Source organism: Pelecanus crispus, chromosome 8, assembly GCF_030463565.1.
Source record: "Pelecanus crispus isolate bPelCri1 chromosome 8, bPelCri1.pri, whole genome shotgun sequence".
Classification (NCBI taxonomy): Eukaryota; Metazoa; Chordata; class Aves; order Pelecaniformes; family Pelecanidae; genus Pelecanus; species Pelecanus crispus.
Window position 1 is genome coordinate 43,416,955 of NC_134650.1, and position 18,608 is coordinate 43,435,562.

Below are 18,608 nucleotides of genomic sequence, written 5' to 3' on the forward strand. Positions count from 1 at the left end.
CTAAGAATACTTTTTAGCATTCCTTGTAAGAGTCCTGAGTGGACAAAGTCTTTTTCTTACAGAAACTCCAAATCAGAGTATGTGTGCAGTTTCAACTTGCTCATACCATGAATGAAGTGGACAAATTAACTTGTTACATAGCCCAGCTTTATCAACATGCGATCGGCTTCAAAAAGTAGATAGCCAGTAAATTCACATTTAAACAGTATGGAGATTAAATGGTTTTGGTTTTATACCATGAAGTGTATTATGTTACAGAATGACTGCAGCCTAATCACATGCTCTGGACTCTTGAGATACTTGGGGTTTTTGTTTGTTTGTTTTTTTCTTTTTCTGACAAACTAGGGAGAAGGGGTGTCTTTTAGAGTTGCTTATTGTAAATAGCATCAATCTGTTATGCATCAGTCTGTGTTTAGCATGATTTGGATTTAAAGGCAGCTTCCGTTGCAGAGGTCTCGAGCCCTTACTCATTTTCAGCTTGAACAATGGACTGATTGCCCCGAGTAGGGGAAGTGGATCACAGTGACAACATTGTCTCTCAAGAGCAGCACATTCCTCATTGAAAACTGTAGCTGCTGACCTTTGGATGGAATCTGTATGGATCTTTGCAGCTGGAAACAAGTTTTGGCCAGATGCTGAATATGGTTGTCCTCTCTTGTCTTGTGGTGGGAAACACAAGCAGTAGCTTTTCAGCTCAGGACTTGTCTTTGGTGGGGTTTCAGTGAAGTCAGCCAGGTTGACTGTGTAGCTTATCAAGATTGCAGCCTGCTGACAGCAACCACATGTGAAAATACAAGGAAGTCCCTCCCACCAAACTGGTTTTGTTGTAGGTGTGTTTGATAGTTGCAAAATAGTTGTGTGGCAAAACTACAGTATTGGTGTGCTTTGTATAGCCATCAGCATCTGGCAGAATCGTATTCTGAGCGGATCCAGGTTCTTATCAGTAAGAGCCAAGTGTGGATCTCCTTTTCCAGACCACTGGCATATTCTCCAGCCTGTTACCCTGATTGCCTAAATGAGCGTGGGACAGTAGTGCTGATAGCAGAAGGCTGGGCTGTGGTGTGGCACTTTATTTTGGCCTCTTGACAGTATCACTGACACAATGCCTAGCCAGTCTTGCTTTCTTTGCAACTCCTGAGGATAACAAAGAGCTTAAAGCATGCAGAGACAGTATCTCCATGTGGCCGTTATTTTCCCTCCTGCTTTGGCAGGCAAGGATGAGCAGAGAAAGCATGGACAGAAATGATCATGGAATTTCTTTTTCTACCTCTCCCCCAACCACGATGGCTGAGGTACTAATGTGCTGGTGGCACGTGCCCACTTGGCTCCTGCAGTGAGGGGAAAATCGGGGTCGGAGGTGCAACTCTGAAAAGAAACTAAGGACTGGTAAAGATGCAACCTGGCCCCACCACCACCCACCCCATCAATTAAATTCCAGGGGGGGACGGGGGGGGGGGGAAGCCTAGACAGAATGACCTGGCTTGCTCACATGCCTTTCAGTCATGGAGAGGGAGCTTTGCTCTGTGGGAGTTGTTTTTAAAGGAGTATTTCTTAAACTTTCCAGTGCTTCTGACCAAGCCTCTCATTTTGGGAAACTCTGAGTAATTTAACTTGTTGCAAAGTAGAATTTATTTTTGCTTCCTTGCTTCCCTCCCCACCCCCATTAAGTTTGTTTCTGAAAAACAAGTGAAACATTATCTTGATTTGAAAGACCTTCCCTTTACCAAGAATAGCAAGTAGCTTTTTCCCCATAAGAACAGTGACAGGGTTTAGTCACTGCCCAGGTACTTTACACTAACAAATTCCTCTTTGCTAAAATGGAGATAGTTTTGATGGGTTTTGTTGCTTAATAGTTAAGAGGAAGAGCACCTGGTAACTTTCTGCTCTTTACTTTGGTTGATATTTGGCAGGCTTAAGTGAAATCACAACAGAACTAAGAGACAAGACCAGCGGTGTATCTGTAAGGAGAGTGGAGGAGTGCAGTTCTGTGGTCTACCCTAGTGAAGTTTATCACTTTACTAGCACCATAGACTATGACTTTAAGAGCCAGGTGCCAAGGTTCGTCTCACTCCATAATTTGTATGGTTTGATGATTAAGCAGGTAGTGAGGGAACCCACAGAAAAACAGGAAGCCTATTCTTCTGGAATGGGTCATTTACACAAAGCACCAGCTGGCAGAGAGATTGCCGCAGCTGTATTATAATTGGGTGGTTGTGCTGATGAATGATATATTTGTCCAGTGGTCTTACAAATAATAGGTCAAAACATTTCTGCGGGCATGTAGAACACAGATGCAAACTGGTGCAGATAGCTGAAGCAGTTATTCGGGGGAAAACATTCAACAGAGATGAGCTTGCTATTGTATATGTGTGGTGGAAGCACCTAGGGGCTCCAGCTGAACCCAGAGCCCTGCTGTTCTAGGCATTAGATGTAAGGTGGAGCAGGAGACCTTCACTTCCCCTGCCCTGCCCAAACAAGGCTGGAGGAACCCGTTTTACAGATGGCAAACTGATATTCTGAGAGTTTCCAGCCGTGGGGATTGCCCCCTCTTGATCTTAAAACAGGAATACTTAAATTGTGGTTGTGGGAGCAGATTCGTATTCTGTCAGTGTCCTCCTGGCTCCTTCTCCTGTGCTTCAAGCCTTGGGAGTCAGGTGCTGCATATAACCTGAGCTACCTGGAAAATGGCTAGGTCCAGTGAATAGCTGTGGTGTTAAATATTTGGGGAAGCTCTTTAGGTTCAAGCACATACTGGTTATCCTTTGGTCTTGTATGAAGGTGCTAAGGTCTGTGAGAGAGCTTTTATGTGGTGCAGTTTTAAGGATTAACATGCTGTGGGAATTCAATTTGCCAGCCAGCACCCTGGAAATAATTTTTGTTCTAGAGACAAACATTGAAATAAATATCAATAATGATTTCTTTCTACAGCCCAGAGAATAATAAAAGAGATGCTACAGATAAACAGAAATAAAAGAAAACCAAACACATAATTATCCGTGTTTTAGATCCAGCTCCAAGAGGTTTTATGTGTCATCCAACTAACTAGCTGTCAAGTTGCTTACACAGCTTTTTCAATGCAACTTTTTCCTTGAGTACTGTGTTCATTGAAGAGAGCATGGATGTAGGAACAGACTGTTCCTGAGGTAGTCATATTCTTTTTGGGTTTTCCATTTCAAACCCTCCCACTAAGGGTTACTCATAATTCCTCATTTAATCTGGATATCAGTGTGTATCACAACTCCTAAAGGATTATTGGCCACCTCAGCCTATTTTTAGAAATCCTGATTTCCTTCGGGTTATAGCTAAGCCAAGCGATCTTTGTCCAGAGAGTAAACAGAACACGTTAACAACTGTCCAGATCCTCAAACATAAACAAATCATTAATCCATTGTGTAAGGAATGTTCCTTTTAACCAAGGAGGTTGGATTGAAACCATGATATGTGATCTTTGGTATTTGGAAGCTGATAAGTCACAACAGTGTATCAATAAAGATAACAACACTTTCTGTGAATATACAAAAGAGAATAACACATGCAGTTCATTGCCCTTTCTGGATCTAGGTTAGATACAGTGGTAACCAACCACTTCTGTAGGGGATGAATACAACTAAGCTTGGCTTTGAGGGGTACTGTGACTAGTAATTTTGGGACATGCACAAATAAGAAAATATGTACCCTTGGCATTTTCCCAGACAGCATCCATCTACTTTGTTGCCTGTTTATATCCTGCCATCTTTGGGCCACAGTCTTTCTGTGTATTTGTATAGTCCTGAGCACATAGAGGTACGATCCTCTGTAGACAACGTTGAGCCCTACCACACCACATGCTTAAAGTATTAGTCATTAAAAGACCAGCTTGCCTAATTTAGTGCCATGTTGCACTTAAATTAAAAAAGACATCAGTGAGGTCTTCTCCGGATATCTTTAGGTCTTCTCTTGTGATACGGGTTACAGGTATAGATTTACTTTTGTTGAGGTGAATACACCTAAGGGTTACAGAGGACATGTTGCATTTTTTAGCATGTTTGATAGTAAACTCTGAACACTGCCCTCATTGTGGGATGTGGGTTGCTTGTGTTTTCTAGTTAGCTGAATGATGCAGCAATGAAACGTGTCAGTTGATGGCCTTTGGGGGAATGTCCTGAATTGACACAATATGGAAAGAACAGACCTAGGTCTGCAGTAAAGCATGAAGCGTGACTCAAGCTGAGTTTTGTGCGCCTCTGACCTGGATCTTCTAGAAAGGCTTGCCTATACCTTGTCTTTCCTACTGAATGCTGTTAACCAGTCCCTCAACTGTTCCTTAGTGAGTAGTGCTGCTTGGTTAGGGGTTTTACCCATCTGTTAGCATGAACAGTGCAAATGCGTTAATTGTAGAATTGTTTGGGTTGGAAAGGACCTTTGAACGTCATCTGGTCCTCTCCCCACCCATGCCGCCCTTTTCCTCACTCAGTGAAGGGTGTACTTTGAAGTTGCATGAGCTTGCTGAGAGCCTCTACAGCTGAGCTGTGGAGCCCCAGACCAGGCACAGTATTCATGTGTGGTCTCACAAGCACTGAATGGAGGGGAGCAGTCACCTCTCTCATCCTGCTGTCTGTGCTCGTGCAGCCCAGCACATGTACGCACCCCTGTCTTGTAGTCAACAATCACATAACCTTTGTTTTAAAATGCATTTTCTACACGGACTCCATGTTTTGATTCCCATGAATTGGGAAACTGGAACAATGCTGTCATTTGGGATTTGCAAACATTTTTCATTGAATGCTAAAACAAGCAATGTTGGCCTTCATTCAGAAACTTTAATTTTGGAGTAATACTTCCATGGTTCTCATAGGGATTGTTGTATCTGTGTCTTCAGGAAATAGATACTTCCATGCACAAGCAGCCCTATTAATCGCAAAGGGATTGACTGTCCTATAAAGTCATACTTGACCTGAATGACGATACGCTTTCTGGTCTTTACTCTGTCCAGTTTATGAATTCCTTGTCCATTAGTACCGAATATTTTTTATACAATAGATGTGGGTGAGTATCAGTTTCTGTATATAATGGTGAAAGTTCAGAGGGAGTTATATTTCTGTGCTTTAAAACTGCAAAATTTAAGTTGAGAGAAACTGTTCTCGAAAATGTGGTAAAGCCTTCCTTGTGTAAAGCACCTTTATGGTTTTGTCACCATGGTAATGATTAAAAATAGTGCTGATACAGGAGTGGAGTTTATATAGAATTTAAATGATGACATTAAAGAAATTTATTGCCTTAAATCTTGGTAAATCATGCCTTAAAACTATGAGATCAGGAAAAAATCACATTGGTTATGGTTAAAAAGGCCTGTGCCTGTCATTTGTATTTAATCACCTAATTTATGATTTGAGAGAGGAAGTTTTGATACCCTGTGACAATTCAATTGCCCTGTGCTGTACTGCACAGTGAAAATATTATTTGAAGAGCTCAGCAGTTCTTTGGAGTGGTAGTTCTTGGACTTCAGGCCCTCTCTTTGGTGGTTACACAGCACATGCAACCGTAGTTGTCTTGGCTTTTTCTTTGCTTTCTTTAGCTGAAAACCTGAGGTATTTTCACAGAACACAGAAGTTCCCATTTTCTGTTATTTTGAGGTGAAACAACAAATAATTATCATACAGTTAAGCCAATGATGGCTTTTTTTTCTTTGTATTTTTTCTTTTTCCTTTTGTGTCTGTATATGAGTCAGTAATATATTGATGGGAACGTAAGCTGTGGAATTAAGTTTTGCCTTTCAAAGCCTCAGGGTTTTGAAAGCTTTGTGGGCTTTGACGACACACAAGTTTTGGAGGAACAAGTTTCTTGCTTTGATGGAGAAAAGGCAGGCCACAAGTTTTTCGCTGGTGATTTTACTCTTCCTGGGGAATGCATGGGTACCCGTTGTGGGAGACCATGAACAGGTTTTTAATACAGCCAGAGCCTCTCCCCTGCAGGACTTTGTGCATCCTGATGGAGTTTCAGACTGGACTTCGTAATTCATAGGGAACAGATGCAGGGTCCAAGTGGTGTGTTAATGGATCTGCGTTGCCAAGAAGAGAAGCTGGTACCAGTTAGAGCTTTCTAGTTAACGTAGTGGGACTAAAAAGATTTCTTGGCGTTTCTTAGTTTGGTTAGGTTGATGTTTGCTGCCAAGATTTGTTCTTCTTTTGTATTTAAAAGGTAATGTGAAATGCAGCTGTGTCTGCCTGCGTGGGGCTCTCCAGTGACGTCCCCTTGCTTCATGAAATGATTGATAATACCGCCCGGTCTGTAGTCTGAACAACCTCATTGCAAATTCAGGAGCTATGTCATGGAAATCTTGTCATGCTTACAGACTTTTATTTCCATAATGCTTATTTTTTGTAGTTAAGTATTTTCCCCTACTGCTTTTTTGGGGGAAGGAGGGTGGTTTGGTGGTGGTTTTTTTTTTTTTTTTTTTTTTGGCTTAAGACATCTTCATGAGCGCATGAAGTCCATCGGTTCCCTCATTTTCCCATGCGAGTTTGATGGTCTTAGGCCATCTGTTATCAGAAGTTGCTTGAAAAATCTTGGCCTTCTTTTCTGTTTCTGAGATCTCAGTTTGCTAGAGGTAACTGCTGTCGGCAGCAGAAGGGCATTGATCTCACTTTGGGAAGCGGAAATGAATAGATGAAAACAGACAAGATGTTGACAGAACTGGATCTAGACAGAAAGGTGGTTCTTTTTTTTTATCAATCACTGGTGGTTATTTTAGGAACTGGAACAGGTAGTGTGGTTAGGTTTTTTCAAGCATTTTGAACAAAATCACTTTCACTGCCTTTGCATTAGGAAAACACCTCACTCTTTCTGGGGGACATTGGAGCAGGTTCCTCCCATAAAGTACGTCTGCAGCGGTGGCGGCTGATCACCGTCTGTGCTCTGCATTGGCTTAACATGAATCAGTTTAAATCTGGGAGCTGCATATCTGTGTCAGCACAGCACTTTGTCCAACCAAAAGAGGCTCTCGGCAACATGCTGAGATGCCAGCCTGGATCTGAGCTGCTGCTCTGAGCTGCTCTGCCCTCATCTAGCCATACACACGCGTGGTTTTTATACCCGTAGCTGCTTCCTGCATTGCCAAAACAGGCTTTTTTAAGGAGACACAACTCAAGCCAATTGATGGTCTAGTGGTGAAATCTGAGTGGAAACTAGATAGTTATTTTCTATCTTGCTTTAGCCAAGTCGGGACCAGCTCTAAATTTTCCCCTCTAGACTTGGATGCTATCCTATTCAAACTAATATTAGGTCTGAAGATAGAGGGGTGTCAAAAACAGCTGAATAAACAGGTCAGCTTGTTATTGTGTACTTAGGTCTCAGCTCTGAAGAGGAATAAATACAATTGCTGGAGCATGTTGCTTCTCAGGAATGCTGAACTGCTGGCCAAGAAGGATCCTTGGGTTTTGTCCTGGCGAATTGCTCCTCCTCATTATTCCAGGGCTGACCTTATGACTAATTCTTTGCAATTCAGGACTTCCAGGTCATGGTGACCACTAGTTTCACCAAATTACAACTTCTCCTCTATAGCTGTCATAATATAGAGCTGCACCAAAATTTGTGTCTCGTTCAGATTCCTAGCTGCAGAAAAATCTGGTTTTAGGAGATCTCTTATGAAGGCAGGACAAGACTGGTAGTCTTTCCCAGGAGTGTAATTATCCTCCTCGCACGATGCCCGGGGTGTGAAAGCCTAACTCTGGGAGCTGACACCCTTGTTAAGCTGCTGTCCTGGGGCCCAGTTCTGCATTATGGATGTTATGAGGACTCTCGGTGTCAGAAGACCAACGTGAGCCTGAAGGAGCAAAGGGGATCTAGGTGGTGTTTTAAATTTCTTTTTCCTTTCTTGCACAGTTTTGTCCTTATGTTTATTTCTTCCAATATAATTAGTGTGTTGAGTGCATCATAGTCTACATAATGTATTAAAAGATTACAAAACTGCTGCTAATATCCACAAGAAAACCTGAAACAGTATGTTGCAAGTGTCACAACCTGTATCACCTGCCCTAGCTCTTGCTGTAAGTCACGTGTTCAGCTTGTCTGTCACACCTCTCTCTTTTTTCCCCAGAATAGTGATTGTTTCGAAGTCAGAAAAAAAAAAAGTAACAGAAAACAATGCTAGTAAAAGTATGCCCTTCATTCTTCTGTCTTCATTCAGAAGCCATTGCATCACAGCTATTTACCATAGCCTGGTCGCCAGTGCTCTTTACTGTAGTATTTTAAGATGGGAATACTAGATTAGGCTGTGTGACCGGAGCAAGATCTATCAAGGACAGCGGGCTTGTTGTGAATGACTTATTTGCATTGGCCCATCCCTGAATGTGGGGCGGGCAGCGGTTTTGGTAGCATCCCAGCAATCTCTGATCCTCTGCGAGGAAGCTAGCCTTGGGATCAGAAAACCAAACACTGCGAGACTTGGTTCAGTCTTGCCTGTCATGCAGCATTTGTACAAAGGAGAAAGAAAACAAGCAAACTGCAGAGATTCAGTGGCATTTTGGTAGGCTGAAGAGTTGCAGGAGGTTTGGGGTTTTGTGCTGATGTGGTGCAATAAGATGCAATATAAAAACATGGAACATAGTGATGGGACTGTTTCAGATGCAAATGCTGCTCTGAATCTGATATCTCCCTGTGAGAAACTGGAAAATTCAGAGCTCCAAAGCCCAGTGAGCTGAAGACAGAAATACCCTGCTTTTCTGAAGTCCCTTTTAAGATGCTTGCAAGCATCACATCAGTATCCAGTATCTGTGCTCTCCCTAAGGCTCTGCAGCAGCTTTCTGACACAAACATGTTCCTCGAGCCGTGCACATCTCTCCTGCTGACGACACTGATGATGCAGGTGCACAAGAGAGAGAAGCCAATTTGAAAGCCATTTATGGTGTTGAAGTGCTAGAAACTCAGCAAAATAATACATTTGCCAAGGAGGAGAAAGTGAAGCAGGTGGGTAAACGTCCATTTAGAAGGTTTTGCTGACTGGTGAGAGGGGAGGAGGGCAGGAGAAGCCGAGGGTGCCCGCTGCTACCAGTGGAATAAGGAAAAGGGATGACGTGGCTTTTTAATCCGGTTTGCATATCTGGGAAGAAGTAATTGCGTTGTGTGCTACTCGGTGCTACTAAAGCTTCCTGTCATTTCCCGGAAAATAGAAGGGGGATGGATTATCTTTCAGAGATTATCTTTTGTTAGCAGTTACTACGATGTGTAGCGTTAGTAGCTGCTTAATCCCAATTTGAGGTGATTTCTCAGGTGGCAAGTTCTTCCGATCAGAGTTCTTACATGCCTGAAATTACTGGCATATGTTTTGCAGCCTTGCAGATGAGGCAGCGTCCTGTTTTCCGGCTGACGACCAGCTCTCTTGTGCCTGAGTGGGATCTGAAGGGTGTAGTGTCAGAGTGGGGGGGTTCTGCACAGCAGGTATGCTGCCTGGCTATTCTCCACGGTGGCCTTGTGCACAGCTTTTTCTTTGGCAGACCTGGTCAAAGTGCAATGACTATAAGATTGTGTGTGTTCTTTTTTTCCTACACACTGTCTCTTCTCTGCAGTGGCAAAGTCATTTATTCCCACCGCAGGCTGAGAGCTGGTGGATGTCAAGGACTAGGCTCTACAGACACAGCCATCATGTGTGGAATATAAAGTGCGTGAACGTAAGGGTATTAGGAACCTGGATCAGTTCAGCTTGGTGTCAGAGGCATTCTGTAATGCAGTCAGTAATGGTAAGTGTCTGCACAGAGAGGCACACAGCAAGGACCGCACCTAGGTGGCAGTTAATGTCACGGTGCTGTGTGTCTTCTGCTTTCTGTTTGATGCATGCTAAACTCCACAGTCATACAGTGTCTGCTGTAGTTTATTTAATACTATTTCTCCCCACCCCCCATGCACTGCAATGCAGTCAGTCCACTGAAGGTTTTGGAAAGTGTGGAATATATATGGTACACATATTCCTGCTTTTCATCTAGTAGTCTGCCTTTTTTTTTTTTTTTTTTTTTTTTTTTTTTTTTCCTCACATGGAACGTGATTTTGCTGACTCCAGTTCATACTGCATAATCTCAAATACAGGAGCACGACACGTCAGACTCCCACCCCTCTGGAAACTCTGGGTTATGCCAGAACACAGAGATCCCGACCTCCAGACAGTGTCCATGTTGAACATTTGCTGCTCTGGAGAAAAGAGCCAAAAATGCTGCAGCAGGCAGCAGTGAGGTCCTGCGAGAGGAGGAGGTAGCTGTGCCTAAACATGTTTGAAACCTTCCGTCTGATGATGAGTCAGAGGCTGTTGAAGTGTTGTAGATCAAGCAGGGTGGCTGGCTCCTGCCCTATTTGTGTGAGTCCAGCAACCTCTGTGTGAAGGTTTTTCTCACTCATTCTGCCTAAGAGTTTAAAGCGACTCAGGAGGGTTTGTAAACCCCACTCGCCTGTAGTTACAGCAGATCTTTCCTGTACATGCGGGACAACTGTGTTGTTCAACTGTATTGAAGTTGTTGAAGTTTTTCCTCCTGCCCAAGATCAGGAAGAAAAGGTGGTGTGTGACTTTTGCTTAAAAAAAAAAACAACACCACACAAAAAAAAAAAACCCAAACCCAAACAAACCAAAACACCTAAATGCCCATGGACAACATATTTTAAAATATTTCTGCTTTTGGGGAGATGTTACATGGGATTTGTGACCCAAGATCACAGCTGCGTCTCTACCTATGCTTTTTGCAAGTAGGGAGTGGCTTGTGCTTCTGCTAGAAATGTATCTGCAGTCATAGTGAAATTCCGCATAGCCAAAGCAACATTAAAAACAAACCCCAGCTTGGCTCCAATACGAAAAATACGGAACAGCAGTTGCTGTGTGCAGGATGAAAGCTGATGTTTTGCCAACCTGAAGTGTAAAGCTGGTGCTGGAACTGGGGCCTGAAGAATGGGAGTGTTTGCCAAAAGGAAATGGAAGCAGGGATGGAGGGTTTCGGGGAATGCATCAACGTCGGCCGTGCCAAAAAATGTCTCCCCTGTGGACAGGTCTGATTACGACAGTAACCGCATTAGCCCATGCAAAGTGCAGCTGGAGCCACAGTTGGCCTTTTGCGTTTTCTAGCTGGGGAAACGGCATCTCGAATGCACAGCTAAGGGAGAGCTGGGTTTGGATCAGCCAGCTGTGTTCCTGCATCTTAGGGACCAAAGGGCTGTATGCAGGGGTTTGAGAGAAAGGCAAAACACCGGCAAAACCAAAGCCCAGTTTCTCCGCTTGGTAGCGGGAGGGTCTACCAAAGATGACCTCTTCCCTCCCCGCTTAGGGGACTAGAAGGAAGCCACAATTTTTGAGTAGCTTTCAGTTTTTGGAGGCACACACACTGTATTTGCATGCAGGTTTGTCTTCAGTGCAGCCCATAAATTTAAGATCTGCTTGTCCCGTGTTTTTAGTTTTCTTTTTTCCCCTTGGATAGAATATCCTTCCCTTCCCATCCTCTCATCTCCCCCTTGCTGCTGAAGGATATCTTTGCAGTAGTCTTGAGCACTTCGGAGAGCAGAAGCCCAGAAGGATAGTCAGTCAGGTGACAGCTGTGTGCAAAGGAGGTGGAGAGAGAGAGAGAGATATATATATATCTATAGATATATAATACGCTTTGGGAGCAAGTTCTTCAGCGCAGCTGCCCAGTGTCATGTTGGGAGGTGAATGAGAAGGCTGCCCTGTGAGCCCCCTGGTCCCACTTCCACTTTGCACTTCTCTTGGTCCAAGCAGAAATGTGTTTCATCCTTGTAATATTTTGTTTATTTCAGCATTCTTCTACTTTGCAGTGGTACTGTCCCAGTGGTATCTGAGCAAAGGACAAACTCTGCGTCTGTGGGAAGTACCTGTGTGGTTGTTCCAGCTTGTGCATTAGTAACAGCTGAACCCAGATCACCACTGGCTGAACCCTTTGAACTTCCTTGGCTTTGAAACAGCGCTTATCTGAGTGTTTGGGGGTTCTTGCCTGGATTAGCTCAGGTCTGAAGCAAGGTGGTAAACACTGGTGGGATAAAAAATATGTTAACAAATGTAGACTGAAAAAGGAGGTGAGGGAAGACGATGTGATGGGGAAGCACAGCAAGAGGGTATCAACATTCAGCTTGCTTGCTACGGCCCCAGCGCATGTCAGTGGTGCTTTTACTTAGGGGTGCCATGATCTAGCGATTAGCCTGGAGGCCTGAGAATCAGAAGACCTCAGTTCTGCTCTGGTCGACTTGCCATATGACCTCAAGGAAATCACCTCAGTTTTCTTGCTCCGTTTCTCCTTCTTGCCTTTAATCATCAAGACTGTGAGCTGCTCAGGGCAGAGACTGTCACTTGATGTATTTATTCAGGGCATAGATTCATGGGTGCCAATCTCAGTGCAAAAAATTATGGTGATTTCGTCAGGATCTTTTTTAAATGAATTGGCAAAAAATGAAGTGTTATTTAGACCTTAACTGAGTGAGAATCAGGAAGTGTCTAGCTCAATATTTCCCTCAATTTCTCTGGCCGGTGGCAAGGAGCCTGTGGGCAAGTGAGCCTTGACCAAGGCGATTGCATTCAGAGAAGCAACTGAAACAGAGAAGTTGATGTATTTCTGCATGTAGCACTGGGTAGAATGAAAAATGCAGAAAATGCCTTGACCTGAAAACACGGTAGAGTGCAAAAGTTTGCTGCTGCTGTTTCGCAGCTATTTTAGAGAGCAGCACATTAGTCTTCCTGTGCAAAACCTTCAGAAGATCGTGAAGAGTTTGATTACTGCCGTATGAGCAGTCTGAAGTCCCTCATTTAGAAAAGTTTCTCTAATCTCATCCTGGCCCCAGTCCTTTGCCTAGAATGGGACTTTTTATAGACTTAGTCTTTTCAGGTAAGTTGCTGTTTTTCTTCATATTGGTAAATGTTGCCGGTAGGAACTTAGTTCAGAAGGCTTTCGGTAGATCCACCTGGTGATTTAAGCCCACCTATGGCTATCAGGGAAACTTCTGTTAGCAACAAGTTATTCTTACGTACTTTTCAGAATACCATGAAGGAAGTGATGCCTGCTAGTGTTAAATGCAGAATATGGATCTCGCTGAGTTCTGGGGATGCCATGCTGTCTTTGTTTTCATGAAGGTAATGAGTTAATAGACAAAATGCCAGCAGGTGGTGCTCAAGAATACATGGTACAGCTCCTGGGCTTTGTAGGACGAGCCATGCACATGTGTTGAACATCACAAGCAACTCTTCCTGTTTCTTCTTATGCAGCGTTCTAACAAAATATTCTGCTGCAGTGAAGAAAACTGTTCAGGAATCTGCTCTCTCTGGTTTTTTTTCCTCTGTACGTTTGCATCTAGCAAGAGGCACCTCCATTTTACATAAGTGCTGTCAACATTAAACTGTAACACTAGCTTGGCTCAGCCATCCCCGCAATGAGCTGGGGAGGACCTCTGTGCGGGAGGTTGACCTTTTCCCTTTTGCTGGAACTGCCGTCGTTGCTCAGCAAGAAATAAACAATTGCTGGCACACACAACCCTCAAAGTCAGCGTATGTTCCTGCAGTAGCTCTAGCTTCTCCAATAAAGAAGCGATTAGTTGCATGCTGTTGCGCAGTAAAGGGCTGAAGAGCAGAGAGCTAGAATTTAACAGGCTATTTTGGTTTAGGGTTGGCAATTAGTTTTTTTTTTAATGTAACAAAGATAGTATTTGCTGACGGGAAGACAGGTTCCCAAGAGTACAGAACGTTTCCTTGCCACCAGTAGCAAAGCAGGGATGAAATTTGGTCATCAGGAAGGCTAACTTCATCTTGCCCTTTTTGGATCAGGTGTGCTGGCTGCTTTGAGATGTTCCTAACAGGCAAGGTCTTGCTAGGGCTGAAAAAGGCAGTTGTTCCCATGCTGTCCAATTTTGTGCATTAGATTCCATTTTTGTTAGATGTCAACTACATCAGTGTTATCATTCTTGTCCAAGGAGGTGGTGTATGAGCAAGCACTACAGCATGAGGCCATTATGGGACAGAAAAACACATGGAGATGTTACTTAAAAAAGCTGAAAGTTTCTAGGCTCTCCTGAACTTTCTGTTCACAGCAGTGTTCGGGAGCTTTTGAGCACTGGTGGCAAAAACCACTGCTTACAGATTTTTGTCACATTTGCTTGCTTAATAACACTGGAAAAGTAATTTTTCACATGTGGACTGCAGTTCCTCCTCTAAAAGAGGATTGAGACTTAGGTGTTTGGGTTTCTGCAAGACTTAATTAATTAGAGTGATTTGAGAATGAAGGATGCCCTGTCAGTGTCACTTATTCCCCATGCTGCATCTTCTGGGTACTTATTAAATTCAGTGGTTTTGCTTTTAAAGTCAGCAGAGCAAGATTTTGGAACGATGCTAGCTGTGTGGTTCTGGCTGGTCAGTAACTAGGAGGGTCAAATTCCAAGTTGGCATGTGTTATTTTCACTCACATAAATTGTTGCAGGAGCTGCTGCTTTTAGTGAAATCCCAGTGAAACTGGATTCCCACCCCAGTATTTTTCTTGTGCATGCTATTAATGATGAATGTTGTGTGAGTATTTTCAGCAACTGAAGGCATCTTTTACACCTACATCCAGGGGGAACAAACTCCTCGCACGTGTTGCCGTGCCAGTTCTCCGATATGGGTCTCTACCAGGCAGCTTTGCTTTTAAGCTCATGAGTGATTGTTTCTCCTTGCTCCGGAGTCAGCGCAGGTAGAATGGAGCAGATGGCTCCGTGTTGGCTGAGTGCTTGCTGATACACAGCAAATTGCTTCTGTAACTGACTGATAGGTTTCAAGCTTTAATTGAGGCTTTCAGCAAGGCGCTCAGCAGTGAAAAGCATTCTGCTGAGAAAAACAGCAGCGTAACCATGGGCAAAGGTTCAGGATAGCAGAGTTCAACCCTCTTGGGGATGACTCCTCTATTTATTTATTTATTTTCTGCTGCTTTCCCACCATTATTCAAGACTTCTGTAATGTTGCTTGCAGATTACAGCTCAGTATGTCAGTGTGGTCCAATCCTTTGTGCTGAAAACGTGAAGCAGAGACTGATAAGTCTGGGTTTTCAGCTTGCAGTGGGCTCAGCGTGTCTGCAAAGGTAGCTGTCCCCTGATGCTCCCTTTGAGTCGCTGCCTGCCTGGTCTGAGCAGCAGCTTTTGTAGGTCTCCTTTGCGTAGCAGGGAGTGCAGCTCCTGCTGTCTTCGATGGACGTCAGCATCATCAGAATTTTAATTTTTAATGGACATCTCTAAAAGGGAAAGGAAACCTCCCTTGCTCCTCCCTTCCCCCAAGCAAGAATGGATTTGACAGCGGAAGAAAGATATTTGTGGTAGGGTTGTCTGAGCAGCGTCCTGTTAGGCAAGAGGGTTTCCTTCAGCAGCTGTCTCTTAGGCTGAAGGAGCTGTTCTCCAAAATCATGTTGTAACTCGCCCAAGTGAGGGGGCAGCCCGGAGCAGGCAGGGATACAATAACCCGGTGGTCCAGCTCTCGTGCTCCCCCTGCCCCCACTTTTTATCCAGCTTTGAATCCTGCTTTGAGTTTGATTTCTTCATTGTACAGAACCAAGGAATAAATGTCAGCATGGAAAATGTATCTATTGAGCTAGCTTTGTTTAGTGTCCTCAATTAATCAGAAAGGAGTTGCTTCAAGTTACAAAGCTGGCTGGTTGGCTTTGAAGTTTAGATTTTATTTAGTGCTGGAGTGGGTCTAACAAAAAGACCCTAAGAAAAGGCACTACATGAATAAGAGAAATTAAACTCTGTGATTCAAATTTCCTAAAGACTCCAAGAAATCTGTGATGATGGTAGAAGTAGTGCTGGTAGCTTCAAAACACTGGTGGACCCTCTCTGCCCCGAGGAGCTCAGAAGTACAACGATTTTTGCTCAGTTCTGAAATCCCAAACACATTTGATAGTGTCCGCAGTGTGTGTTTTTATGTTCCTTTAGCTTTTCTGTGGCTTAAAATGCACTGAAAGTGTGAACTACTGCCAGCATGCTTTTGTACTTGCATGAATTGAATTAAAAAGATAATTGGATTGCTTTATCAGCCTTTACATGTCAGCCCAGTGCCACCCTCTTCTCCCCCCCTCTAACAACGTCGACAAACCCAAGGCATCCGAAATCTGTATTTTTCTCTTCTCTTGTGTTTCGGATAGGGTACAGAGGTGACTGTGTTTTCTGTTGAGCATTAGATCTGCTGCCATGGTGGGAAGGAAGCGGCCGATAAGCAGAGAGCCGGCCTGTGCAGACGGCTGCTGCAGGGGCTGCCCTGCGCGAGTGGAGGGGGAAATGCCGGGTAGCGGCAAAGCTCCAAATCAAAACAAAGCAGACCTCCCCTTTGCGAAGTCCTCTGCCTTTATTACGCTGATGATGTGTAGCCCAAAATGTGCAGCTGAATCTGCAAACTGCATGACATGGGTAGTTTTTGTCACTTCCCTGGCAATGCTGCGGAGGAATGTAAGGTCTATTTTAGTGCAAAACGCTTCATGGAAACGGAGAAGTGCCCAGCCTGTGTTGTTTAATAAACCTGAGGATGTACCCAGACTTCTTGACATCCCTTTGACCAGAGGACCAGCTTGGCACACAGAGAGGAGTGGAAGGGCGCGTGAACTAACCGAAACGCTGCGGTCCCGGCGCTTGCTCTCCGTCAGCCAGCACAGCTCCCGCCCTGCCAGCTGCGGGGCCGTGCGCTGCCTCCAGCGCTGCCTCCAGCGCTGCCCGCCTTGGCACGCCTCTCCTGGTGCTAGCACACGCTTCGTGTTGTCGGGAGTGCTGTTTTAATGCTCGTCATTGTTTGCTTGAAATGCTATGGTTTCATCAAGCCACCTTGGGGAATTTGGGAGGGTGGGTTTTCTCTAAAGAATACTATTTATAATACAGAGCAGCCTCTGTTCCAGTCATTTGTGGCAGAATGGCTGCTGAGGAGGTAAGAACTGTCTTCTGCTTATGCAGCTGGTGTGTGGACGGGGCAATTGGTGAAATAGCTTGGGCATGGCCAGAAGTAATGCAGGGGCCTGCAGAGGACCGGGGCAGATGGGATTAGGCAGTCAGGAATGCTTTCCTTGAGATTGGAAATGCTGTTGTGTGGAACCTTGGAGACTTTACGAATTAGTTTCTGTTACAACTGGAGGGTGACAACAACAACTTTTCAAGATCCTTCAAGACAGAAAAGAAAGCCTGTGGGTCTACTGGAATTTTTCACTTTGAAATTGATTTTAATTCATTCTGAATGTGAATTCGCCAATTGGCAATGCGGAGTAAAGTATCTGTAGAACGATGTTTTGATGGCCCCTCTCTCCCCCCCTTTCCTAATGACTAACTCCCTCTAAAAGGACCTACAGGTTTGGAAACAGTGTAATAGCAGGTATCTCTTATTAGCCTGAGGAATAAGGTGTTCGCAAGAGGAGATGATGGAAAGAAAGATGCTCTGGAGTTTAAAAACTTATTTTAAAATTAAAAAAGGGAGTCACAGTTTTTCATTGTTTCCACAGAAGACATTGGTTTAGACATACAAGGTTTTCTTTTCCATTTAAATGTTTTAAGTACAACTTTTCAGCAAACAGAAAAGGCAAAACTCAAAATACAAAGCAACCCACTTGACAGTTGCATGTAGGAAGCACATATCCAGTCTTTTTTTTCAAGGGGTTTATGGTAGTGTCAGTGTGACCCTTTCATTTTTTGTGCAGAAAAAGATTTACAAGTACAAGAAGGTGCTCAGTAACCCCAGCCGCTGGGAGGTGGTGTTGAAGGAGATCAGGACGCTGGTGGACATGGCGCTGACGTCTCCACTTCAGGATGACTCTATTCACCAAGCACCACTGGAGATCGTCTCAAAACTGCTCTCAGAGGTATGACCTCAGCAGCGCTCCTGCAAAACAGTCATGTTTAGACAAGAGACAAACAGTTAAAAGCTTGTGGCTGGGTTTTATTTTAACTGGGCTGTCAAAATTCTGCCTTTGAGTCTGCTCGTGACTTCTGCTGACTTGAGTGGAATTTGTACTTGCTGGGGAGAAGGAGAATTTGACCCATGTTAGGTAGATTTCTAGAACCAAAACAAACCACATTCCTCTTGAGGCCTTTTGTTGTTGTTGTTGATTATTTATGGTAAATTTACTCTGGGTCTGATTCCTGTCTTATTTCAAGTCAATGGTGAGGCTTGCCTTGACTTATATTCCATTGGCTTTGTTTGCATGACTGATAAGTCTTGTTAGCAATATGTATATGCCAATAAAGCTATTGTGCAGCTATTTTATTATTACCAGTTCTGTCAGAGAAAAATATTTTCCTTCTTCAGAGGTATCTATCCTCCTTCTGTAGCATCTATTTCAAATACTTAACTTTTCATGGACAAGAAATATAATGCCAAGCAGGTTTTTCATGTCTTAGTTCTGATGTGCAAAGATTTGTGATAAGAAAAAAGTTGCTAGCTTTTTTTCTTGCAGTAGGCAAAGATCTTAGCAACTCACAACTTTGTAACCTCCGAATGGGTCATGCTGCTGAGAAAGCCAAAAGCAAACTCTTTTGCATAGGTGGTAGCATAGGTGACTTCAGTAAATTTATTGGCTTTTACTGGTTCTGTGTTTGAAGAAGGAATTTCAGGAAAACTGCAGCAGTTAGTTTACTACCAACAAATGGTATACACCACCACAACAATC

At 43.8% G+C, this 18,608-nt stretch overlaps 1 protein-coding gene across 2 annotated transcripts in view; it reads left to right on the forward strand.

The window, feature by feature from the left end:
- CMIP (c-Maf inducing protein) overlaps window positions 1-18,608 on the forward strand; it is a 135,923-nt gene that overhangs the window by 82,494 nt on the left and 34,821 nt on the right. For both annotated transcript variants that reach the window (XM_075714933.1, XM_075714934.1), the window contains exon 4: window positions 17,640-17,801. In XM_075714933.1, the coding sequence (XP_075571048.1) occupies window positions 17,640-17,801 (162 nt within the window). The remainder of the gene's footprint in view (window positions 1-17,639; window positions 17,802-18,608) is intronic.